This window comes from Macrosteles quadrilineatus, unplaced genomic scaffold (assembly GCF_028750875.1).
Source record: "Macrosteles quadrilineatus isolate MER2022 unplaced genomic scaffold, UCM_ALF_1.0 Scaffold_2__2_contigs__length_208266976, whole genome shotgun sequence".
Taxonomy (NCBI): domain Eukaryota; kingdom Metazoa; phylum Arthropoda; class Insecta; order Hemiptera; family Cicadellidae; genus Macrosteles; species Macrosteles quadrilineatus.
In genome coordinates, this window is record NW_026542595.1 from 65150481 (window position 1) to 65178156 (window position 27676).

The window sequence follows — 27676 nt, forward strand, 5'->3', positions numbered from 1 at the left end:
GTACCAAAGAAAGACAGCGGTAACGTCCGGATATGTGTTGATCTTTCGAAACTAAACCAAAGTGTTCGGCGCCAGTTACATCCAATTCCAGGGATAGAATACACAATAGCACAGATCAAAGGAGCTACTGTGTTCTCTAAACTAGACGCCAATCACGGGTTTTGGCAAATACCTTTGGAAGAAAAATCACAAGATCTCACCACTTTTTTGACACCTTGGGGACGATTTAAGTTCAAGGTCCTCCCCTTTGGCATTACATCAGCTCCGGAGTATTTCCAGAAATGCATCCATGCTGCTCTTGGTGATCAAAGAAATGTAAAAGCTTACATTGATGATATCCTAATATGGGGAAGCACACAAGCCGAGCATGACAAGGTTTTGGTGGAGGTTCTGGAAAAGCTTCAAAAGGAAGGCATTACCTTGAATAAAGAGAAAACAGTCTTTTCAAAGCCAAAAATTAAGTTCCTTGGCTTTGAACTGAGTGCTGATGGCATTTCTCTTGATCAGGAGAGAGTTAAGGCTATTTCTGAGATGGAGCCTCCAACTGATGTGAAAGGTGTACAAAGATATCTTGGAATGATCAATTTTAGTGGAAGATATATTCCAAATAGGTCTGAGATTTTGAAGCCTTTTCACAAGCTACTCAACAAAAATAATGAATGGATATGGGACAAACCACAACAAAAAGCTTTTGATACTATCAAAAATCTTCTTACTACGGCTCCTCACTTAGCTTTCTATGACCCTAATCTTCAAACAATGATTTCATCTGATGCATCATCATTTGGTATCGGCGGAGTATTGTTGCAACGAGAAAAAAGTGGCACATTCAAACCAGTAAGCTACATATCACGTTCTCTCACTGATACAGAAAGAAGATATTCCAACATAGAACGAGAAGCTCTGGGAATCGCCTGGGCATGTGACAAGTTGAAAGACTACATAGTTGGTAAGGACATAATAATCGAGACAGATCATAAACCACTTTTGAAGATTTTGACGTCAAAAAACTTAGATGAATTAACTCCACGTCTACAGAGAATAAGACTAAGAATGATGCGTTACTCATACAATCTTGTGTATACTCCTGGAAAACACCTAATAACAGCTGACTGTCTTTCACGTAACCCTCTAAAGGACACTGAAAACTATGACTTAGAGGAGGAACTCACTTACTACGTGAGACAAGTCATTTCCAATGTTCCAACTACTGATGAAAACATACAGAAAATCCTACATTGTCAAAGACAAGATCCAATTTGTATGAAATTACGGAACTTAATCATTGATGGTTGGCCAGAAAAATCTGAAATTCCAGATCAATTAAAGACATTTTTCAACGTAAAGGAAGAACTTTCTGTTGCTGATGATCTTGTATTACGAGGAACAAGAATATATGTTCCAGAAGCATTGAGAGAAGAAATGCTAAAACGAATCCATGTAGGACACTTGGGAATAACAAAATGTAGACTCCGAGCCAGCAACAGTCTTTGGTGGCCAGGAATATCTCGTGAGATTGCAAAGATGGTTGAAAGTTGTCCACAATGTATTCAGCACAGGAAAAATAAAAACGAACCACTTATTCCAGCAGAGTTCCCTTCAAGACCTTGGCAGATTGCAGCAATGGATCTTTTCAAGTTAAGTGGTCAATGGTTCATCGTGTTAACAGATTGTTACTCACGATACTTTGAAATTGCAACCTTACGTTCTTTGACAAGTCATCAAGTCATTGAAAAATGTAAATCAGTATTTAGTCGTCATGGAATTCCAGAAGAAATCAGAACCGACAGCGGAACCCAATTCACCATGCGTCAAGGTTCGGAATTCCAGCAGTTTTCCAAAGACTACAATTTCAAGTTAAAGACAAGTAGCCCTCACTTCCATCAGAGTAATGGAGCTGCAGAGGCTGCAGTGAAGGTAGCAAAATGCATCCTAAACAAAAATAAAGAAGACCCTTACCTGGCACTCTTATCATACCGTAACACTCCAATATCGAACGGGTTTAGCCCTGCACAACTACTAATGGGACGACGTTTACGAGACAACCTACCAGTTTTGCCAGGACTTTTAACAGAAAAGCCAGATTTGAGTGACTTGAAACAAAGGGAGAGGAATTACAGAGAAAAGTACAAGAGAAATTATGACTCCAGGCATGGTGCCAAATCTCTTGGAAGTTTGAAATCTGGAGACAGCGTTTGGATATCTGACGTGGGAAAACCTGGAACGGTTGTAAAAACAGCAACTGAGCCACGATCATATATTGTCAGGACTGATACAAGAGACCTAAGAAGAAACCGTTTCCATCTTCTACCATTTCCCGATGACTTGAAAAGTACACCATCACGAGACAATGTGACAGAACAAAATTCAACAAGTGTCTGTACCAGAAGTCCAAAACCACAAGAGGACAACTCAAGTTACAAGACTAGACACGGACGTCAAGTACATCCTCCAAGGAGACTCGACCTTTAAGGAGGGGGATGTTTCAAGACTGTAAATAAAACATATGTTTTATTTAGGATATTATATTATTATGATAAGATGAAAACAAATATTGTTATTAGTGTTAGAGACTTCTTACAAAAGACTTGTTCAAATAAAATGTTATCAATTTAGTTCATTCCAATTATTATTTCACGAAAACTATAGACAATCGTGATACAGCTTCAGACATGGAAGCACATAATAAAAATATATTAAAGTAGTTATTACCTTGTTGGTTGTGTTCTTGATAGTCAAAGGTAGTAGTTATATTAGGTATGAAATGCATATTTTTCCAGCTTGGATGGCATTGCAAAAATAATACACGTCCCAAGTGTTGTGTGGCATTCCAACACCCCTAGTCCATGAAATGAAATTAATGGAACAAGAATGACGTCCCGCTAACATGACTCCGCCGCAAGTCCATTGTCATATAACTTGTACAACCCTATTGCGATAAACATGTGAGATGAGATGATGTATCTATATACTTGAGGGTTTTCTCTGTACTATCCCTTTTTCACCCATCTTACTTGACAATTTTTTATGATTGAGGTGTCATTTCAAAGTTTATGATTTAGCAGAGAGACGAATATGAGGAGGATGCAGTATGAATGCTTTACACGGCTTGGCTAGTAACTATTTTAAATGGTAATTGTAATTTAACAGCTGGTCCTTCAGTTGAATGTTTACACAATGTTTGCCACTATAAAATTTTAATCAATAGATGAAAGAGTTTGTAAAAATGGATTTTAAATTAACTACTTTTATTGGTAGTAGTAACAGGGGCGGCTCCAGAGGGTAGGCCATGTAGGCCCGGGCCTACCCAAAATTTTGGTAGGGTACGACAGGGATGCCTGGGACAAGGGTGAACCTGAATACATGAAAAGGGGGATCACTTGGTATACGGATGGCTCGAAAAAGCCAACGGGCACGGGGGCTGGAATATATGGAGTCAGACCCAAGGCGCAGTTCTGTGTAAGCCTGGGAAATATGGCCACTGTATTCCAGGCAGAAGTTGTTGCCCTGTCCGAGTGTGCAAGAGTGTGTTTGAAGCGTGGTCTTACAGGCCACACTGTATACATGAACTCGGACAGCAAAGCAGCACTAATGGCACTTGCAAGTTTTGACTATACCTCCAAGGCTGTATGGGACTGTTATCAGGCCATGAAAGCCCTGGGAAAGAACAACAGGATCACCCTTAGTTGGGTTCCAGGGCACAAAGGTATTGCTGGCAATGAGAGAGCTGACAAGTGGGCAAACAAAGGAGTTGAAAAGCCAGTTCAATGGGAGTTCATGGGTCCAGAGCCGACGTGTGGCATTGCTTACAGCACAGCACGGAGAGCTGTTCAGCAGTGGATTGTCATAGAACATCGAAGGAGCTGGGAAAGAACAGAAGGCAATGTACAGTCAAAGAGAATGCTGCAGACACCTACTGATGCGATAGCGGCAGATGCCCTTGGGCTGAGTAGGAAGACCCTGCGGAAGGTGGTTGGCTTTATTAGCGGCCATTGGGTATTCCGTGGACATCCATACAAGATGGGAATTCAAGTTGAAAGCCTCTTATGTAGGAAATGTGGAGAGGAGGAGGAGACAACATTCCACGTGATATTTATGTGCCCAGCCCTACAAGGTCTGCGCATGAGATCCCTTGGCCTATCGACTGGAGATCAAAGGGAAGAACGGGTCACCATAGTCAAAAGGATCTCATGGTTCACAAAGGACCTGGGATTTGAGGAAAATGAGGACCTGTGAATGAGGGTGCACAATAAACTGTTCCAGCTGCGCTAAAACCCATGGATACTTGTAAGCCTCTATAAAAAAAAAAATTACCAACATCTGAAATGAAAGCCTATGTTTTGAGGAGTAGGCCTATTTCAAGACCAAGACATGTTGAATAACTTAAATAAAAATGGAGTTATGTATCATTGATTGCAGATAAGTGTTAAAATAATAATAATTATTGTTTTTCCAGATGTAAGACATGTGAAATAATTATTGTTGATTTGTGATTCAGTAGCGTACACCCTTCACGTAGCGTACACCTTCACATACACCCGATCTTGATAATCAATAGCTCAAAATGAAAGCTGTTATTTCACTGAAGGTTCTTAGACCAAAACATATAGGATGATGTAATTAGAACTAGCGAAATACAGCTTTAATTGAAGTAAGAATTTGAAAAAAATCTGATTAATTTTTTTGGCCGAGTAGTACAGTAGATAAAAGAATGATGATGCTTGGTGGCAAATCTGTACGTGCATACCTTTAAATTAAGACCAAAATTATGAAAATCGGGCAGGTAAGAGCCAAACCAACTCGGAAAAGATAACCAATACCGGTATTTATTAATATACAGATAATATAATAAAATTTTGAAACAAAAATCTGGACTGAGACGAGGGCAGAGAGTAGGGTCCACTGTGGCAGTGTGTAATAAACAGCAAATGATAACATGGCCCGCTGGTGCTGCGACAGTCGTGTGGGCTCGCGACTAGTAGCGATGGTGGGCGACTGGGGTTGCCGGTCCTTCCAGTTAAGAAACTCGTCGATGGTGTAAAATGGACGGATTTGAAGCCAGCGGGTGAGTTCTGTCTTCAGCTGCTCCCCTGATGCACCTTATTTCTTCCGGTAGATAGTTGTGTAGTTTGTTTAATACATAAGATGGGCTTTTCTCATATAGGCAGCTGTAATGGGGTAGGTTGAACCTGGAGGCCTTTCTCGTGTAATGGGTGTGGAAGTCTGCTCTTCTTGGTGGTGATTTCTTTTCAGCATACAAGATTACATTCCCTAATATATAGGGCAGTTGCTGTTAGAACTTTCAAGGCTGTAAATGCTTCCTTACAGCGATCCCTGTATTGTAGTCCAGATATGATCCTAAACACTGCTCTAGTTTTGCAAGATAAGTATGTGTTTGATGTTGCCAGCTGTATTACCCCCCAGACTATCAGACCGTATCTTAGGTGGGATTCGAACAGAACATTATTAGGCAGTCATTATTGTGCCCTCGTCACTCATGTGCTTAATTTTTTTTAAGACTTAGAGGCAGGAGCTAAGTTTTTGACGTTGATATGTAGGACGTTGATGTGTGGTTCCCAGGAGGTGTTCTCGTCAATTTTTATTCCTAGGAATTAAGCCTGGTCTTCCATTATTAGATTCGGCAGCCCAGGTAGTAGTTTTTTTTTCACCTAAATGTCTAAACAAACATAAACTTTGAAAGGTAAAAGGGCATTGCATTATTTGTTTTCCCTCAGAAACAAGTTTTGAACTCTAACAAAACGTGCAATAATTAGCGCACAGGTCCCCTCAATAGTATTAGTGTGTTAGCGTAAGAAGACCCCCTGAATAAGCCACACATAAAACATAATAACTAGTATTTTAATTTAATTACCGGTAAAGCTCTTGAACCTGGGATAGCTAGAAAAGGTTGTATTTTATTATTTTAACTATAAATAGGTAAGTAGGATTTGGTGTTACTATGTAATGTTGCTCACAATAGTTGACCTCTTTATTAACATTCCTGGTTGATAGAAAACATTTCCTTGTTCCAGGGGCCATGTTAATGGCCATGTACATCCGTGGCTTGACATACAAAGAAACTGTAGACCTCACCCGTGCCATGGTGTTTTCGGGTATGTAGCCTTAGTTCCAGTATGTAATAATTTTTTACATTCATTAATATTTTTAGTCTTAGTCTTAGCCATTAATAGTCAAGTAGCACTCTTATCTAGTAGTTAGTCAAATCTGAAGCCAGATTTTTTTGCAAAAATTTCCCTGTAGAGATATTTAAACTATTACTGTAAGTGGCATGGTGCACAATGGCTGTTCTAAGGGCCCTTTCACACGAGGCCACTGGTGGCGGCTGTTGAGATAAATAATTTTAACATTATTCATTTAAAATTATTATATATATACTAGCTGACCCGGCGAACTTCGTATCGCCTAAGTTATAGGTTTCCCCTAAGACAGACCGATGGAAAGAAAGTACCGTTACGTTTAATTTTCAAGATGATCTCGTTCGCATCGCTCAATCACGTCCTGGTAATTTTTTTTATTTTTAAAGGTTTTGGGTTGGAGCTCGTTCGCTACGCTCACTCACCTTTAGGTTGGAGCTCGTTCGCTGCGCTCACTTGCCTTCAGGTTAGCTCGTTCGCCACGCTCACTCGCCTCCAGGTTGAAGTTCGTTCGCTACGCTCACTCACCTTTTGGTTGCAAATTAGCTGTTGTCATAAATGTAAAAGAAATAATAGTGCTGCACCCTGTTGGTAATCCTTGTAACTTTAATGCTATTGAACATCATAGAACAGAACCAACTTGTTTAATTGAAACAGCTGTTAAGATTCATTAATTCCATTTCTCATAAGGTTAATATGGGAAACTCCAGAGCCACTGGGGCGGAGCCCTTTTAAGAATTTTGAAACGGGAAATAGTTTACGTCCGATTCGCATACCTACAGAATTTACACACCAAATTTCATAACGATCGGTGAAGTCGTTCCGGAGGAGTTTGCAGACAAACACTGTGACACGAGAATTTTATATATTGGATATATATTTTGTTTGTATTATCAACTCTTTTGTTGCCTTTGAGTTTAGAAAAAAAGAAGTTTTTTTTTATATCAAGAAGGTCTTTGAGTTGTATAGAAAAAGAGAAGTAAAAATGGCCGTGGTAATGAGAGGTTGAGTAGTTGTTTTGCTGTGGAAATTGTAACATTAAAAAAGTGTGTTTTCAATAAATAAGATATTTGGGAAATGTATTGTGTTATTAAAAAGCCCAGCACAGACTAAAAATTCACAGCGGCCACCGGTGTCCGCCACCAGTTACCGGCCGGGAAACTGCAGTGGATGATACAGGCAACTTACAAGCCACTTTACTACAGCCACTGTACAATGGTAGTTGTGAAAATGCTGTCGAACAATGAACATCTCCTTTTTCTCGCGTTGATAATAAAGAAAATAAGGCAAAGACACAGGCGTGCTATACCAAATTGCCGGTTACTTTTCAATTTCGCAAATTAGATCTTCAGTATTAACTTTGTTTTCTATTATTTTGTTTATTCTCTTATTCTGTTGCTTTCCTTTGTCTTTTTCTTTTTCAGAAACGTCCTCTTTATTTTTCTTCTGATCACTCATTTTCACAAACAAACAATTCAACACGAAAACACTCAACAACTACCATAGTGCGTTTGTCTTTGCAGTCTGCACGTGAACTGATTCAAAATAGTAGCTGCGCGCTCATCCACGGTGGCGGACACTGGTTGCTTCGTGTGAAAGCTCCCATTAAATTCAATGCCCCGCGACGAGTTGCCGCCACTGCAGTTGCCGGCGGTTGCCGACTAGCAGTTGCGCGAGGAGACACTGCTCGGCCACTGTGTAGTGGCGGGCAACTACAGTGGCTGCGTGTGAAAGGTCCCATTTAAAACAATGTTAAAGCTGTGGCGGGCAACCAGTGGCGGCCACCGGTGGCGGCCACCAGTGGCCTCGTGTGAAAGGGCCCTAAGACCTTGTCAAGGGGGGAGGGCTACCAGTGATCCATCCACACCCCCAAATAAAGGAGTGGGATCCGGAAAATGCTGTGTTTTAAAAAGCAGCTTGGTGACTTTCTTAAGCCATTTTTAACGCCTAAAACTGTGTCCAATTGTCTAAAAACTCCCATTTCACAATTTCTTTGAAGTTTGTCATGAGCAAGTAGACATTTAAAAATTTAAACTATGACAATTGCATTCATGCATTTTAAAACATACCGTAGTAGACCTTATCTTCCTAAAAGCCGTTTGGTGCCTTTCTAAAGCCATTTTTAACACCTAGAACTGTACCAAAAAACCTCCTAATTCCCCTTTTATTATTTTTCATAAACAAGTAAACATTTAAAAAACTTAACAACGGTATGACGATTGCATTCGTGAATTTCAAAACATAATGTAGCCATATCCTTTTAAAAGCCGTTTGGTGACTTTATAAAACCATTTTTAATATCTAGAACTGTGTCCAATTGTCCAAAAACCTCCCATTTACCTATTATATGTCATGCAAGCAAGTAGACACATTTTTTATCCGTTTTTCTCCAATGCACAGATCTGTTGCAGTTTTCGGCACAACATAAAATATTTCAAGTACCGTAGCCAACAGCAGCAATAAAATGCTGTATACATAATTAACTAAAATCTCTTATTGTCATATTTTGGACAATTTTCATGGAATGAAGGCCTTTGTTATAATAATGGGATAATTAAATTTGTTCTAATAAATAATGCATACCTAAACAAATTCAACTCTGTACACAGATATTGAATTAGTCATGGGTTAATGGTTACAGAGACAATTCAAAGTTCTTGTGTTATTCTTATAGAGAACAAGTAAATTATTGTGGTTTGCTTGTTTATGGATATCATTTGATCAAGTTTAAGCAAGTAGCAAATCCCACGGCCAGTAAATCCCAGTTAACCGTGGGATTTATTGGATTATGTAGCAAATCCAACCTAAACCGTGGCTGGATTAGGCTGGGAAAGTAGGAGTCGTAAAAAGAAACAAATACAGTAGTAAACAAAACAAAACATAAAATGAGGCTACTAACCTGTCGTCAATCAGTCCTCTATTGTCTTGGATGACTATAGTTTTGGGGTTAAGACCCCATTTTCAAATCTTCTCTTCAGTCGTCAAATGTCAAACATATTCTCTTGCCAATGACAAGGCCACTAGTCTTGTCTAAGACTAGTCTGGTTTTGTCCTTGGCCGGCCTCACGCGCATGTACATGATTTGTAAATATAAATGTTTTTGTGTGTGTTTATGTGTATGTGTAAAGTAATTTTGACGACAGTTTATGCAAGAGAATATGTTTGACATTTGACGACTGAAGAGAAGATTTGAAAATGGGGTCTTAACCCTGAAACTATAGTCATCCAAGACAATAGAGGACTGATTGACGACAGGTTAGTAACCTCATTTTATGTCAATAGATCAATCCTGGAGGCAAATTATGTATAAAACAAAACACCCTCTAAACAAACTGGAGGAAACAAATGATTTAAAATAGTCTTCAGCTACCTTACTGTTTGAATGTTGAGCAGGGGAGCAGTTACAGTGGGATCTACAGTGGCAAGGTGTGCTGGCAGACAAACACAGCACTGGAGGCATTGGAGACAAAATATCAATAGTTCTGGCCCCAATACTAGCAGCATGTGGTCTAAAGGTAAGCATGATAAGCCAATAATATTCTTCTCTCCTCCTTCCCTTGAGACCAGCTTAGACTGGTGAAACCGAGTCACATTATTTAATGACATACATTTGATCTAACGACATAACTGTTCAAACATGGTAATTGTCTTTAAAAAACCTATTTAAAAACCTATATTACACTCATAGTCTCTATTTCTTAAAATAGTCTCTATAATCTTAAATAGTCTCTATTTCTGTCGCCAACTTGTGGCTTTCAATATGTTTGATTATGCCTGGAGGTTATTGTCGAATGTTGAGTTTTGGGGCCATAAGTGGAAAAGCGTCATTGTTCTTACCAAGCCTGCAGACTTTTAAAACTTCAACACAAACAGTTTCAAAATTACATTACATTAACTTCCTTTGCATCTATTGTTAGTCTACGAAACTGAAAGTAATTCTGGTTGCAATGTGATTTTTTGTAGGTGCCGATGATTTCAGGACGTAGTTTAGAACACACCGGTGGAACATTAGACAAATTGGAAAGCATCCCAGGTTTGTACTGCACTGCTGCACTTAGGATTATTTAAGGACTCCTAAGGAGTTATACTGTTGTTGCACTTTAATAAAACCAGTTAAATTTTTGGTACTGTAGTTATTGAGTTTACATGAGGAGCCACTTCAAACAGCAGTCAATTAAGACTATTTTGCCCCCATACTGCTTATGTGTGCGCTGTATTTATTCTCACCATTATGATATACTCAGTAAATCAGCTTCGAATGTAAAACCTCTTCCAACATCATTACTTGTCACTTCTTGATTCTAAATATCTGCCACTAAATTGGTTTATTTTGGATATCTGTTATGTTTTCATTCAACATAGATTCTCTAGACTGGCTTGATGTAGCATTACAAATGTTGGGTTACTTTTAGGGCCAGTATTTGCATTGAAGGCCTAATACATTGGCCATTGAGCAATTCTATGACTTTGCAAGCAGCAAACATCTCTAATTGTTTTCAAATTTTCCCAGTGGCGAGAAAAAGTGATGCTAAGATAGATAGTGTGATAGATGAAATCTATGTTATCAATTTTTATTTTTAGGGACACATTAGTTTTTTATTTGGGGAGTTTGGGGGTTAAGTACATTCTACAACTACCTTTTTTACTCAAATAAAGTATTCTCAGAGTTTATTGTTGTTGTTGTTCAGGGCTGATGGTAGACCTAGACGTTTGTCAGATGCAGAAGGCACTAGAGCACGCAGGTTGTTTCATCACCGCAGCCACACAGAGTCTGTGTCCAGCAGACAAGACCTTGTACAGAGTGAGAGACATCACTTGTACTGTGGACAACATTCACCTAATTGTCTGTAAGTCAATATGAGGAATCTCCAGTATTATTATTTCCAAAGGGATCAATTGTAACAGACTAGTAGTTTTTTAGCGAATTTACCATCAAGGGAATAAAGGGTTTTATGGGTTCAGATTTCATGTGTTAGTTTTCCCATTTTTACCCTAAAACATAAAAATGTTAGCAATTTATTTTTAAACAATTTGTTGATGTAAAAAATAATTTTGTATACTGAAGCAGTAATGTGCGCTTGATATTTACAACAAAAATTCCAAACAAAAAACTGTAAATAAAAAATTCTTTGTGGATGATAAGTTTTGGACTCAATCACACATTAAAATACAGGTGGGATTGGGCTGAAATATGACATGATGCTAGCTCATATTCCTATTGAAGAATGCGAGTTGATTGGATGCGACGACAGTAGTTGAAGTAGTTTTAGGTTGATGACACATTCATGTACACTTGTTGTATGTATTGAATAAAGATTTATTGATTGATTGATTGATTGATAGCTTTATACAGATTAAAATCAGCTGATTCTATAACCAGAGCTATTTATTAGGTCCAACTGCTAAGCGGTTAAGGCATTGATTTCTTGACCAGGAGACAACCCAGGGTTGAATGTTTAAATTGTGTCAGGACTAGTAAATTTTCCAGGTAGTCAAGAGGTTTTTGTCTTAAAATGTGAAGGTCGCTGGTTTGATTTCAAGCAAGATTGTTTCTGGACCCAGATGACATTTGTCATTGGGCTATCAAGAATTGGGCAGAAAGATCAGGACTTGAACTGTTTCCTTACAAAAAAAAAAAAAAAAAAAAAACATTAAAAAGTGTGAATACAAGTACAAACGTAAATCAGGGTGTCTACCAACCGGGAAATCCGGGAAAACCGGGAATTGTACTTAATTTTTTACTGGCCATGAAATGTACGGGAATTGTCCTTAAATGCCAGACTATGTCCTTAAATTTTTAATGGGTCATAATTTTATTGATCGCTAGTTGGTTAGGAGCACATAAAAGGTTTATCAGATGTTTGTTTACATTTTCATAATTTATTACTAGAGTAATTATGCAATAAAAATCCCATTAACAATCTCAAACCCATTAATATTTTATCACGACAATCAAGTGTCAAGTCAAGTACTTCCAAGAACTGTTGACTCAGTTAGCTAGCTCATAAAAGTTGTATCACTTTTATTCCTTTACAACTTCTGTTTTTATTACTAGGGCTTATTATGAGATTATATTATGAGGAATTATTATGAGATCCCAAACCTATTTTATCGTGAAAATAATAGCTTTATAATGGCTGTTAAATTTCACTTCTTACTTGTACTTGGCTTGAAGATTCATTTTGCCGCGGCCATTGCCTAGTGCCATAAAACTGTTTATGGTTTCATATTAAACATGTAAATAATCTACAGTCTTATTTTGTAAGTTAACCCCTTTTTTATGGATGTTTTATCTTTCAATTGACAAAACTACAAGCATTGTTATTTGCATTAATGTTTTATCACTATGTAGGCCTTCTTGGTTTCAAATTATGTCATTGCATTTTCTGTATCTTTGTCTTATATTGTTGGCTATTCAGGTTTAAATGTTTTTTGTTTCCCATATATTTATTTATTGAGTTGTATGCTTTAAGCAATCTAAATCTTAAGAACTAGAATGATGATAGTGACTTTGCTGCTATTATAACCTCATTGTTTGTTACCCAGTTTATTTAGGCCCTCCTAAATAATTAGGCCTAGGCCTGGGTATTTTGATTCTTGAAAGAGCTGTAAAATATACAGGGTGTCTATAAAAGAACTCCGGGGTTTTGAGGCAAAATATTACACTGAAGTAAAAAACTTATATACATGTTTAATACATGATTGGAAAGGTTACATTTTCAAGTTTTTTTAACAATTTAATAAAGTTCAATATGAGCGCCTTTAGTGGCACTGCACACATCGTAACGGTATTCCACCTCTTCCCATGTCCTGGCCAGCATGTCTGGGGGGACGGTTGCCACACAATTGATTATTAGTTGCCTGAGATGGTCAACATCATGAATTTTCTCAGCATACACAAGATTCTTGATGTGCCCCCAGAAGAAAAAGTCCAACGGAGTCATGTCAGGGCTCCTTGGAGGCCATTGAATCGATCCTTCCCTTCCAATCCATCTGTTGCCGAGTCGAACGTCAAGTGCCTCACGCACACGCAAACTGAAATGTGGCGGTGCCCCATCTTGTTGGAAGTAAACTAAACGCCAAAAGTTTCTTTGTACCGTAACAACAGATTTAGTTTCTATTAGCCAGATAATGCACTGAGCATTTTGTTGCGGCGTCGCCATAGCGCGGCAATCCAGACAGCACTGACAGCCACACTACGTTGTTTCAAGGTCAACGCTCCGTAGCGCTGCAAACTGTTGATGAAAACATTCCCAATCGGTATGAGTAAAACTTGATGAGCTACTCGTTTCAGAGAAATTAACTACATTATTTTGCTATCTTCTACAGTTATTAAGATATTAATTTTTAAAATCCCGGAGTTCTTTTATAGACACCCTGTATTAAGAAAATGTAATTGAGCCTAGATAAACAACTAATGATTGCTATGTGTCGATATTAACTTTGCAAATGAAAATACAATAATCTTACTCTGTGCTTATTGCTTATTGGTAGCCGCTTACCATACCTTGATTTTGTACTAAGAACTGAGCAACAATATGCATTAAAGATTTTTTTTTCAAAAGTAGTCGAGAGCCTAACGTTGTGCCAGGGCGAATCGTGCCAAATTAATCCGCCTGGATCGGATAAGCTATGTTATGAAGTTAATGTGACCGATGGAGATATTTGTCGCTATCGCAGGAGACAATGATTGCGTTTCTCTGTTACACTATAAAAGTTTTACCTAAAGTATAGGTAGGCCTATGCTTGTTTACTGTCAATAAATTTCTATTTTGAAATTTTTAACTCTTAGGCTATCTATTATTATTTACTCTTCTCTCTGGTACAACTACAGTTAATAACAAGATTAATACAGTTTGACCAATCAGGAAAATTATTCGGTAGGCCTAATAACACCGACAAAGGTTACGCCAAAGTGCCCTTAAATGTACGGGAATTGTCCATGAATTTTTTATCCAGAATGTAGTAGACACCCTGGTAAATATTGACTTGGCAGATTGCTCAGTGCCACTGTTTATTAGATTATGTTGTGTGAGAGTGTAAGTAAACTCGGAGTAAGTTAAAAACAAATCAAAAAGATTCTTTTAGCTAAATAATACTTGATAACAAAACAATGTTTTTAATTGATCATAAATATATTTTTATATACCATGAGAAATAACCGGAAAATTTATCTTGCCTGCAATATATATATTTTTATCAATAGTTATTGAGTGGTACTTTTTTATTTCTTTCTTTGCAAAGAACCCAAATCAAAGCTGTCCTCTTGCACCAAGTTATAAGATGTTAAATCTTTCACACGAAGAAATTGCAAACAATTAAAAATATTTATAACATTTCTTCTTAGTGATGTCATATTACAAGATCTATTAAGAAAACATGATTGGTCTACAAAAATTACTGTCTAACTTATTTAATTCTCACACATATTTATTTTGAATTGAAACTGACATATTTAACGTAAATTGTGCATCTTAAAGCACGTAAAACATAAATATTGTTTTTAGCTTCAATTATATCGAAAAAGGTCGCTTCAGGAACTAAGTTTCTGGTGGTGGATGTGAAGGTGGGGAGAGCAGCTTTTTGCAAGACTGAGGAAATGGGAAGAGCTTTGGCAAGGGATCTTGTAAGTAATTAAATGAAAACACGTCCATTTCTACACTTTATAAGCATGCTATTATAACACTGTTGCAGATGTTCTAGTATAAACTCTAGATTTACTTAAAAACATCACCTGTATTTAGAGGAACTTGGTTGTACTGTATGTATTACGTTTTCACTGTCAACTTGTTTGTTTCTATTACAAAAATCCTTGCAGCATCAAAGCCTTTAACAGCTTTATCCATGGGTGTAGACTGGCTTTGGAAGTTTCAGCATTACCTTTGTAGCCTAAATGTTATTCCTTGCATGGTTTGATGATTAAAATTATAACCATCTTTTTCCTTCTTTTTTTCACAACTTATCTAATTGGTAGTGATCGGACAGGACTTGAATGCAATATTCGGCAACCAATTGCTGGGAAAGTACCTTTGAAAACTGAGGTTAAAATGTCAATAACAGTGCTTCAGTATCTACTCGCTGCTGAATTGTGCAAATATGTGGTAAAGTACTGATGTATTTCCTTTATTATGTTTTCAAATGTTCACTCTCAGAGTGATCACAGACGGTGAGGCTACGTAGGGTCTCGGGAGGCAGACTTTCTTGTTGCCGCAACACCACACCTCTGCTTTGCCTTTCAATGTAAATATATTGCATTGGTCACAAACATTATCTATGGATCCTATCTCAAATCAAATCGGTCTCGTCTGAATCATAGTGTTTACCAGAATTAGTGTTAAGCCAAAGTCAGTTTTTAATGTTCACATTTTTATCTTATTGTAATATCTTTTATATTTATCTATTAGCAGCATCTCGAAGCTGTATTTTTTTGGTTGGAGAATCAACCCTTTTGTTTAACAATTTTCCCCTTAGAATCACTTAGCAGGTTGAGATTTAGGAGCTTCAACATTGGTCATGGTTATTTTATAAATATCATATTTCGCACATGTTTTTTGTAGGTTTTTTATGTTCTAACCTCTCCTAAATATATGTCTATAGGTGCTATGTTAACTGAGGTTTTGTTGACTGGCTTGTATACGTCAAAGTGGCCACTGCCGAGATTACCACTGAACATTATTTAGGTGGTATACTGCTGTCTCGGGATCACCGTTTTCATTTACCACAATTATAGATTTCTTACTTGCTGACGGTGTGTAAAAAGTCAAAAGAACTTTAATAATAAATTATTTTTTGGTCATTGACTATTATTGGCTCACATTTAAAATGCAATTTTCCAGTTGCATTCAATATTTGTGTACAATTCATGGGCTTTTGCCTGGTAATCAAAATTTACATACATTTATTTTGTTCCCAGTTACTCTATTGGCAGGAAGATTATCTAGTTTTAAATTAATAATACTTGATAACAACATAGTGTATTATTTATGTCACAAAGTTCTTTTGGTTTCGGACGTGCTTATCAAACAAAAATCTATAATTTGGGAACCAACCAAATTCCTAGGTAGTAAAATTACTCTACACAAAACAAATTTCCCACTGATATATCCTGCTCCCAATTCTTAAATTGCATACAGTATATTTATACACCCTTTAATCACAAAACAAGCTGCTATACCCGTGCTTTACAACGGGAAGAAAATGTGACCTAGAGAGCTATTCAAGTGGTGCTGATGTGTGTTTTAAAATACAGCAACTCTATGATTTAGTTTGAAAATATAATCTGATTTAAAAGTGTAATCCTACTTTCAAACCCCCTACTTTTGATGTTAATAGATCCAAAAGAATATACCTACCTCCATACGGACACATACCTTAGCATCAATTTCTTCATATTGCTGCTTCATGAATGACATGTTTTACTATAATTCTTCAATTTTAGTCAAGCCTCTTTCCATGTAGCTTACTATATAAATTACAAAATAAAAACTTTGAGCAATACCTAAACAAAACTTATACAACCTTTCTTTAAAACCAAACATAACCCTCCTCAATCTTCATTTTTCTAGTAAATAAACACCAATTCATTGCACTGACCAGCTGTTTCATGAACTAAATTGAATTATATCATTTGAACTTTGGAAATATGCCAGGGGTAGCCCTTTGGAAATTAGCCTGTGGGGCAGAGCCCTTAGGAAATTCGTCCATATCAATACTTTTCGGCAAATCTACACACTCTAAGCTTCATTTTGATGTGCCATATGCCTATATTTTTATTTGGTAAATGACCTTAACCGTTTACATAAAATTTGATTGTATCACTTTAATAATATAATAGATGATTAGCTCAGCTTTTTTATGTAACCAACATAATTTTGTAACCAACATAATTTTTATGTAACCAACACTGTTTAAAAACATAACCAATATAAATATATCATGTAAAAGTTTTAAACATCCACCATAGAGACACCATCATCGTCTCCTGAGATCGCGGAACCACAATGAACATCAATCCAGGTCTTTTTTCATAACATTAGTTATAAATAATCTATATAAATACTCTATATAGTTAGAAATAACCAATAAATACACTCTATTGATCCCTAGATAAGGGTGTCGGCGGAGCTAGGAGTGACTACTAAGGTGGTGCTGTCCCGCATGGATGAGCCACTGGGACGCTGCGCAGGCAACGCCTTGGAAGTGATAGAAGCAGTGCAGTGTCTGACTGGCGACATGTCTCCTCAGATCTCCCGTATCGTGCTAGTCCTGGGTCAGTTAAAGTCCTGCTATTTAGAAAATCCACCTTTTTACCATTAAAACTTGGATAAAAAGAAAAACTTTCATTTATAATATGTATATGATAATGTATATGATATTTGTATAACAATAATTTGTATACAAAAATATCAATGATATGAATACAGTTACCATATACAAAATAAGAACAAAATAGAAAGCCTTAGCTTAGTAAAAACGTCAAAGACAACAATTAACACAGACTACTAGGCGATGGTCTTGCACGCTTGCACGGTGCAGAAGTATCAGGGAGGAGTGCAGTGAAAGACAGGAAGGAGAGAGATGATGGGAGGGGTGATCTGCACAACCCTATCACTTTTACCGAAACTGTTATTATTATAAAATATTGGTAAAAAAATCAATGTATCGATAAAAAAAAATCTGAATGAAATCTAATTCTAGATTCCTTCTAATATGTGACTCTGATGTACAGATGTTTCTTTAATTTTGTTTCTGATTCTTAGTTGCAGAAAATTGAGATCGTATTGAGTTCCATTTTGGCACAAGAAACTAAATTTAAGATTTTTTTTTTAATGGATATTGGAAAAAAAACATTGCTTAAAGTTTTTGGCTTGTACTTTTTTGTAATTTTCAATAATTTTATTTACAGCATATAATTATAATGTTCACAGAAATCGTTATAAACAGGAAAATTTAACCTGAGTTCCATCCCATTTTTGTAATTGGAAGTAAATTTCAAGAAATTGAATTGACTTATACACTCCGAACAGAAAATCACCTCATCATGGATTATAAAAGGAGCTCATTTTTTTACAATAACATTTCAGAAAATGTTTTAACGAACAGGACACAAGTGAAACATTACCTTAATTGCTTTCTAAAATATATTTTGGAACATTGCAAATAAATACTGGTCGTCGAATACTGTAGCACAAAAAACATCTCTAACAGTATAGAGGGTATGCTACAAAAAAAAATACAAATCTGTAATAATGGAACTTTTAAATACCCCCGCCACAGCAAACCTGCAGACTAAGCGGATTTCCATTTACCTGGCTGGATTTCTACTAAAATATTCCCTAAAAATTTTCAGATTTATTTCCTGTTTAAGAAACATTAACTTTAGTGAGTACTTAGGTTTGCTGCTATAGGGAAGATATTGAGGTGTGTTTTTATTGCAATGTGGATAGCTTAGTGTGAAATAAACAAAATTTCCAAATTTGGTTGAAATATGTAACGTGCCTATTTTTAGGGGGGGTCAAACTGGCCTATTCCTATGTCTAGCCTAGCCCTAGGCATAGCCTACCAGCCCTAACTAAGGTTATAGGTTAGAAGGCTAACCTTAGTTATAACATCCATAGTAACTATAGGCATGATACACTGTTGTGTTTGGTAATAAATAAGTTTAGAACGAGAGTTATTAATTTTGTATGAGCGTGATATAAAGCTTATACAGAGTTTTATAGCTTATTGACTCACCAGCGATGTGTTTCGCAAGCTAGGGCTCAACCCGGCTTGGTACTTCGAAGACACTTTCTACACTTAGTAAACCCGCAGATCATGGCCTTAGGCCAATAATCCGTTTCAAAGACGTGAGGAAATGCGGAGTGATTAATATAAACCAACAACTTGATGTTAAAACTCATTGTCGTGTGAAACAAACACAACATAACCTACAGTCAACACAACAAAAACAAGCTCGAGTATCTGACTACTTGGCGGCTGCAGACGACGGTGGCCGGCTAGCTTTTTTCGGGTTGAGAAACAGCAGACAATCCGCATCAGCTGAGCCCCCTACTTTGCTAAAGAGGGGAGCGAGAGGGATGACCCGAGGAACCCTCAGACGGCAACTAGAAAAGTTAGTTCCTCACCAGCTACGATAGCGATAACCTCAAGAGCTCTTACCGAGAGTCGAGATCGTAAGAGTTCATTGGTGAATCAGTAGTTAGCTCGTGTGACACTTCAATACAAATTGTAAGTCTTATTCTATTAGATATAAGGTAAACCGAGTTAATTGTTGACAGGGTGTAAAATACTAGTTTTTAAAATCAGTTTTACTAGATTTTATATTTTTACTCTTGTTTAACCAATGGACTTAGGCAAAGTTGAGTTGATTACGAACGATGGTGTGTTAAACCCATAACGTAATGAATTACAATATTACGAGGTCAGTGTATTTTGAATCCATTTTAGTAAGCCCAAAACAATTTAATCTCATCATACAAATTTATTAGTAGTAGCCATCAGTGACTACTACGATTAGTTGTGCTAGATCAGCACGTCCCGACCGGCACGCATGGCGTGTTGGAGTAGTTTTACGATGCTTAGGCCTGTGTTTTACGATGCTTTATGGTTTTAACGACGAGTTTGCCATAAAGCTTTTAGAGATTAATGGAAACCAGAAGTGGATAGTTCGTTTCGGTCTTGGTTACTTGTTTTAATTTTTGTTTTAACTAACAAGGCAAAAATATATCCTTCTGTTTGGTAATTTAATCTCACGTTTATTTAACGATGTTTGGTTAGGGTCATGTCAGATAATCCGTGACTAACCGTTGAATGGTATTTCATGTTTAATGATTTATTAAGTATGTGTTCTAATATTTTGTGTAATGAGTTTACAACAGGTGATGAGATTGTTTTGGTGCGAATTGTATAGTGTTGGCCTATGGTGTGGAACCATTTGACGTCTGGGACTGGTGAGTCAGCGTGAATTCAGCGTGTCTTCGGCAGCTGTGGTAGCGTGTTGAACCTACCTTTGGTGACGACCATGGAACTCATCGACGCTTCAGCAGCTGCGGTAGCGTGTTAAACCTACCTGGAGTCACGACCAACTCACGACACTGGAACCAGCGACTCGTTAGCGGACTGAAGATTGACGTAGAGCGGTCAGCTAGCTAGCTATGATTCTCGAACGGCTAAGGGTTGTGTGATAAACCAACCGGAGGAACTCACATCACGCTGTTGGCCAGCTTTGGTGTTCTTCGATTGATTATCCAGCGGAGAATATTGCAACGGAGAACAACGGTCAGCGAGACAACCGGAACTTGGTCAACGTGTACCCAACGAGTGTTGAACCGTTGTGGTGGATCTTGGCGTGGTGTAAACCCAAGAAGTAGCTCACATTGGGGGTGGCACATAAAAACTACGAAGGGACGGCCACCATGCGACTCACTGCGGCGGACGGGGCAGTGACACGGGACCGTGTGATAAACCGCATCCCCGAGGACTACATGCGAAGGGCGCAAGTAGCTCACATCGGGGGTGGCAAACGAACTACGAAAGGACGGCCACCACTCGACTCACTACGGCGGACGGGGCAGTGACACGGGACCGTGTGATGAACCGGATCCCTGAGGACTACACGAGAAGGACGCAAGTAGCTTGCACCGGGGGTGGCACATACGAACTACAAACGGACGGCCACTACGCGGCTCACTGCGGCGGACGGGGCAATGACACATGTCCGTTTGAGAAACCGGACACCCAGGATGTCAGCAACAAAAGATGTACGAGTAGGCTCCCCGGCTGTAGTACTGATATAGGGCGCGCGGGCTGGAAAACCTAGGCCTCGGTGAAGACCAGGTGAGGATGGCTGAGCCCCAGCCTACGACGACGAGTGGGGGGAGGTGGAACACACCTCAGCCTGTAGCCGTGGTCGACGGGTGAGCTCGAACCCTATGCTACAGTGGCGGGTTGAGTCGGCTAAGTTCAAGGTACCGCGACATCACGAGTCTGTGTGCAGAACCAGACAGACACCCAGGACGGTGGCGGAGACCGACGGGGCCGAGGACTACCGGCTGTAGTCTCGATTGGGGCCACGATGGACGCCCAGCCTGCAGTGAAGGCGTAGTAGCGTGAGGTGGGTGATCCGAACCCCGACTACAGCGGCAGGCGGAGCTCCCCAGGTACCGCTACGACGCTGGGATCTGTGTGTTGAATCAGATTGTCCTGGGGCTACATGTGGACATGTAGACGATATGGGGATGACGACTAACGACAATGGAAGGTCATCACATCTCACTGCGGTTTAAGGGGTAGTGACAGGGGTCCGTGAGATGAGCCGGATTCCCATACAATAGTGTCGAAGAAACGAATAGGACACAAACGACGGCAACGAAGGTATCCCTGCAACGAGTAGGATACCTTTACGACAACGGGAGAGACAGGGGTCCGTGCGATGAGCCGGATTCCCATACGAAGAAGACGACGAAGTGTCCCTGCAACGAGCAAAGTCAATTGTCCCCTTCAGCAAACCTTCCTGATAACTGTACTAGTGCTAGTGTTACGATAAATAATGATTCCACATCCTCTGATTTTTTAGAAAAAATGCAACATCTATTACTTCCAGTTTAAAAAAAAACATATTGAAAAATAATCAACAGGGTGAAGTTTTCAACAAAAAATGTTACTCAAGGGGGAAAAACATTAACAAAAGATTACTGGTTCCTGCATTTGAATATACAGGGTTTCATAAATAACTATGAGGATTTGGAATTTTTTGTGAATAACTGTCGCAAAAACATTAAAATAATATCACTGAACGAGCATTGGCTTAATCAAAATAATATAGCTTTTCTAAATAAGATAGGCAAATTTAGAGTTTGTGACTTTTTTTGCAGGATTGATAAAGCTAGAGGAGGATCAGCACTTTTAGTTTCTGATGACATCCAATTTAAAGTTAGGAATGATTTAAAATTTCTTAATTTTTTTTTTTTTTTTTGTCCTAGGACGCTAGGCACAAGCCCGGGATTGTTTTTCACATTACTTCAGGCTAGACCTAGGGGTTGCGGCATTATCACTTAGATCAAATCCATTGGTGACTTGGCAGGGATCGAACCCGGGACCTCAGGGACTGAAGTCCCGCGCCCTAACCACTACACCAGCTCGCTCCCCAAAAATTTCTTAATGAAGCAAATAGTTTTGAAGGTAGTTTTGAGGAAGTGACTCAATGGAAAACATTGTTTATTTCTATATATCGTATTCCAAACTTAAAGATGGATAACATTTTTCTACATAAATTTGATCAGTTATTGAATAAAATCTTGAAATTAAATCTAAAAATATTTTGATTGCTATGGATCACAATATGGATTTTTTGAAAAACAGTAATAGATCACAAAAGTTAAAATCTCTGAGTGAACATTATGGTTTTAAGTTTCACTTTGATGCCCCAACGAGAATCACTCCAAAAACAAAATCTTGTATTGACAATATATTTTCAAATATGAAATTAATGACTAAAAAAGCAGAAACAACAGTAAGTAGTGCTGGGGTTTCCGATCACGAAGCCTTATTAATTTCTCTAGCGGAATTGAAGTCAGATTTTGTAAACCCTTCTAAATCTACAGTAATATTTCAAATAAACTTTTGTCCAGAAAATCTAGAATATATTAGAAAATGTTTAATTTTATCATCATGTTGCTTTAATCCTCTGGTTGATGTAAATACAAACTATAAAAGCTTCCTGTCTAATCTTTTGTTAAATTTTAATCAGGCCATACCACTAAAACCTAACAAATTGTCAAATAAACCATTAAACAAAAAATGGGTAACACTAGGTATTAAAATATCAGCAATTAGAAAACGAGAACTTCATTGGGAATCAAAGTGGAACAAGAATCCGTTTTTTATTGAGAATTTTAAAAATTACAAAAAAATATTTAAGTCAGTGACCAATCTTTCCAAAAGAAGGACAAACGAAGATTATATTAAAAACTCAAATTGTAAGACCAAAGCTTCTTGGGCAGTTGTAAAGAAGGAGTTGGGCCACAATAAACTAAATAATGAGATACCATATAATGTTCAGAGCGGCCTGAAAAATAACTGCCAATCTTTGAAAACTCTGGCAAACGATTTTAATCATAATTTTTTGAACTTAAGTAATTTAGCAGTAGTAGCTCCGAATAAGAACAAAGCATTGATGTTCATGGTTTGTAACTTAGCAAAGATGGATGAGCCTTTTAAGTTTAAAAAAATTAAAATATCTGATTTGAGAAAAATTGTTTATTTATTGAAAAATACTAAATCTGCAGGATGAGATGAAATCCCCCTATTTGTAGTAAAATATGTGATTGATTTGATTCAAGAATCCTTGTGCAAAATAATAAACCAGTCCCTAGAATGTGGAGTTTTCCCTGAGAAACTCAAATTTTCTGTAATCAAGCCTCTTTATAAAAAAAAGTTCTGTTAATGAATTGAAGAATTATCGTCCAGTAGCTTTACTTCCGTGCTTTTCTAAGATATTTGAGAAGGCAGTTGAACTACAATTAAAAAATTACATGGAAAACAATAATATATTTAATATATCACAATTTGGTTTTAGAAAAGGACTTAATACCCAAACATCAATAACACAAATGGTTAATCATATAGCTGGGGCGCTGGATGGGTCGCAGAAGGCTGCAGGTGTGCTGTGCGACCTATCCAGCGCTTTTGACTATTTTAACCATGACATTTTAATTGAAAAGCTAGGCAAAATTGGAGTTATAGGAAAAGAGCAACTGTGGTTTTCTTCCTATTTAACTAATAGATATCAGGGAACTAAAATCAGCAAAAATGGTCAACAAGTAAATTCATCTTGGGATAAAGTGCAATGTGGTGTGCCACAGGGGTCTAATAGATATCAGGGAACTAAAATCAGCAAAAATGGTCAACAAGTAAATTCACCTTGGGATAAAGTGCAATGTGGTGTGCCACAGGGGTCTAATAGATATCAGGGAACTAAAATCAGCAAAAATGGTCAACAAGTAAATTCATCTTGGGATAAAGTGCAATGTGGTGTGCCACAGGGGTCTAATAGATACCAGGGAACTAAAATCAGCAAAAATGGTCAACAAGTAAATTCATCTTGGGATAAAGTGCAATGTGGTGTGCCACAGGGGTCTAATAGATATCAGGGAACTAAAATCAGCAAAAATGGTCAACAAGTAAATTCATCTTGGGATAAAGTGCAATGTGGTGTGCCACAGGGGTCTAATAGATATCAGGGAACTAAAATCAGCAAAAATGGTCAACAAGTAAATTCACCTTGGGATAAAGTGCAATGTGGTGTGCCACAGGGGTCAATATTGGGTCCCTCTTTGTTTTTAATCTATGTAAATGATCTGCCAAATATAACAAAGATGAAACTTTTTCAATATGCAGATGACACAATGCTTTTGTGTAGAGGACCCACTATTGACGTCCTGCAGGCTAGCATAGACAAAGAATTCTCTGCTCTGGGTAACTGGTTCCTGGCAAATGGTCTGGCCCTAAACGTGGAAAAACACAAATTATAAAATTTTCAGCTAACTACAGGGAGGATGATTCAAATCACATTATCCTTCCAAATCATCAATTATCTCCACAACAAAATGTAAAATTCCTCGGATTAATTTTGAATAAAAATCTTAACTGGGCATCTCAAATTGAAAATTTAAGTAAAAAAATAGAACCTAGAATTTTTTTATTTTTTTTAAATCTTTATTGTTTTTTCATACAACAAACAACACAAAAATACATTTACACAAGCAAAAAGAAAAAAACAATTACCACCTTAGGTTAAAAACCTATGTCGGTGGATTTATACACTTTCTTAAATTCTAAAAATCGAAGAGGAGGTTTTGTCCGTCCACTTATATCACTTGGTTATAATATATACAGTGAGTGTGAGTTCTACACAGTGATCTTCTTCAGCACAGAGTAAAAGTCGATACACTTACAATCAAAAATAATACTACACAGTAAGTATTTATATTACTTATTATCTATATTAGTCACTTCTATACTACACATACTAAATTCCATAAAAGTACATTTCAGCATTTTCCAAACTTAATAAATAAGGCAACAGCTGCCTAGAAAAATCTGTTTCTGACATGGTTTTGAGATTTGATGGTAGAGCATTAAACATTTTAGGTGAAAGGTATAAATAAAATTTATTGAAAGCTGTTAAATTTGGTTCTCGGTAGGTTAAACTTTCTTAAAATACCTATCTTGTTTTGGGTCACGATCACCAGGATATGTATTGGAATGACGTGGGACCTGCAAACTACAGAAACTACTCTACAACTGAATTTGAAATTGAAGGACCCCATCTTTTCTTTGGAGAAAGTTTTTTTTACATTGGGAACATGGTAGACTATCTGCTTAGTGATGATTTCCTGAACATCTTGACCAGAATAACTGGAGCTACATACATGGTATTTGGACCATATGTTGCACCGTCCGGCTCACCGCACGGACCCCTGTCACTGCCCCTTCCACCACAGTGAGACGTGATGACCTTCCATTGTTGTTAGTCGTCATCCCCGAATCTAAGTGCGAATCTTTGCGTTCTTTTCACTATCAGTAAGTTTCGGGTATTTTCTTCCAATTATTGCAATACTTTGCTTTTTTGGTTAATTTTTACACATGAGATACTCTCATCTAATGGACTTGTTAAATGGTACCATCCATTTATGGATAGTCTTTCCTTGTCTACGTACACCTGTTCTACCTCATGAAACGAAAAGTCGGAGACGTTAAACACCAGAAGCGTGTTCTCGGGAGGTTTAACTTTCTTAAAATATCTATCTGGTTTTGGGTCACGATCACCAGGATATGAATTGGAATGAAGTGGGACCTGCAAACTACAGAAACTACTCTACAACTGAATTTGAAATTTAAGGACCCCATCTTTTCTTTGGAGGAAGTCTTTTTTACATTGGGAACATGGTAGACTATCTGCTTAGTGATGATTTCCTGAACATCTTGACCAGAATAACTGGAGCTACATACGCAGTATTTGGGCCATATGTTGCACCATCTGCAATGGTTGAGGTGCAAAGTTGGAAGCAAGGGAATTATACCCTTCTATGCGACAACGATATAGAAAGAGAACAAACTTCTATTGAAGTGCAATTTTTTTTTATCTGAAGAAGGACCTCATCAATTCCTATGAAGCTAACGAACTGGTAACACAAACAAGAAAATTCCCGAAACTTACAGATAGTGAAAAGAACGCAAAGATTCGCACTAAGATTCGGGGATGACGACTAACGACAATGGAAGGTCATCACGTCTCACTGCGGTGGAAGGGGCAGTGACAGGGGTCCGTGCGGTGAGCCGGATTCCCATTAGACGACGACAATGACAGGGGTCCAAGCGAAGAGCCGGATTCCCATACGATAATATCGACAAGTGTCCAAGAAACGAACGGGACAAAAACGACGGCCATGAAAGGTATTCCTGCATCAAGCAGGATACCTATATGGCGGCAGAGTTATTCTGGTCAAGATGTTCAGGAATTCATCACTAAGCAGATAGTTTACCATGTTCCCAATGCTCCAAAGAAAATATAGGGTCCTTCAATTTCAAACTCAGTTGTAGTTAATACATATCCTTGTGATCGTGACCCAAAACAAGATAGATATTTTAAGAAAGTTAAACCTACCGAGAACACGCTTCTGATGTTTAACGTCCCCGACTTTTCGTTTCATGGGGTAGAACAGGTGTACGTAGACAAGGAAAGACTATCTATAAATGGATGGTACCATTTAACAAGTCCATTAGATGAGAGTATCTCATGTGTAAAAATTAACCAAAAAAGCAAAGTATTGCAATTGGAAATGGCATTAACACCGATAATGAAGCAAGAGAAAATTATTTCAAGAATGCTCCTGTCAGAAATGTTTTTAAACTCAGTCGCTGCTGCTTTCCAAGAATGTGATGAGGCAGGGATAATAATTCCTAATGTTTTGGACATGGACTTTTACAGAAAATGCTTGAATGAATTTGAAAGCATTGGGAAATGTCTTGGAATGACATGGGACCTGCAAACTACAGAAACTACTCTACAACTGAATTTGAAATTAAGGGACCTCATCTTTTCTTTGGAGAAAGTCTTTTTTACATTGGGAACATGGTAGACTATCTGCTTAGTGATGATTTCCTGAACATCTTGACCAGAATAACTGGAGCTACATACGCAGTGTTTGGACCATATGTTGCATTATCTGCAATGGTTGAGGTGCAGAGTTGGAAGCAAGGGAATTATACCCTTCTATGCGACAACGATATAGAAAGATAACAAAGTTCTATTGAAGTGACAGTTTTCTTTCATCTGAAGAAGGACCTCATCAATTCCTATGAAGATAACGGACTGGTTACTCGAACTAGAAAATTCCCGAAACTTACAGATAGTGAAAAGAACGCAAAGATTCGCACTAAGATTCGGGGATGACGACTAACGACAATGGAAGGTCATCACGTCTCACTGCGGTGGAAGGGGCAGTGACAGGGGTCCG

At 37.8% G+C, this 27676-nt stretch overlaps 1 protein-coding gene across 6 annotated transcripts in view; it reads left to right on the plus strand.

Annotated features, from left to right (window-relative positions):
- The window catches only part of LOC128988111 (thymidine phosphorylase-like), an 82467-nt gene that overhangs the window by 42841 nt on the left and 11950 nt on the right, over positions 1 to 27676 (plus strand). For all 6 annotated transcript variants that reach the window (XM_054409323.1, XM_054409322.1, XM_054409324.1 and 3 more), the window contains exons 3-8: positions 6033 to 6113; positions 9549 to 9670; positions 10119 to 10188; positions 10844 to 11002; positions 14663 to 14781; positions 17262 to 17424. In XM_054409323.1, coding sequence (XP_054265298.1) covers positions 6033 to 6113; positions 9549 to 9670; positions 10119 to 10188; positions 10844 to 11002; positions 14663 to 14781; positions 17262 to 17424 — 714 coding nt within the window. The remainder of the gene's footprint in view (positions 1 to 6032; positions 6114 to 9548; positions 9671 to 10118; positions 10189 to 10843; positions 11003 to 14662; positions 14782 to 17261; positions 17425 to 27676) is intronic.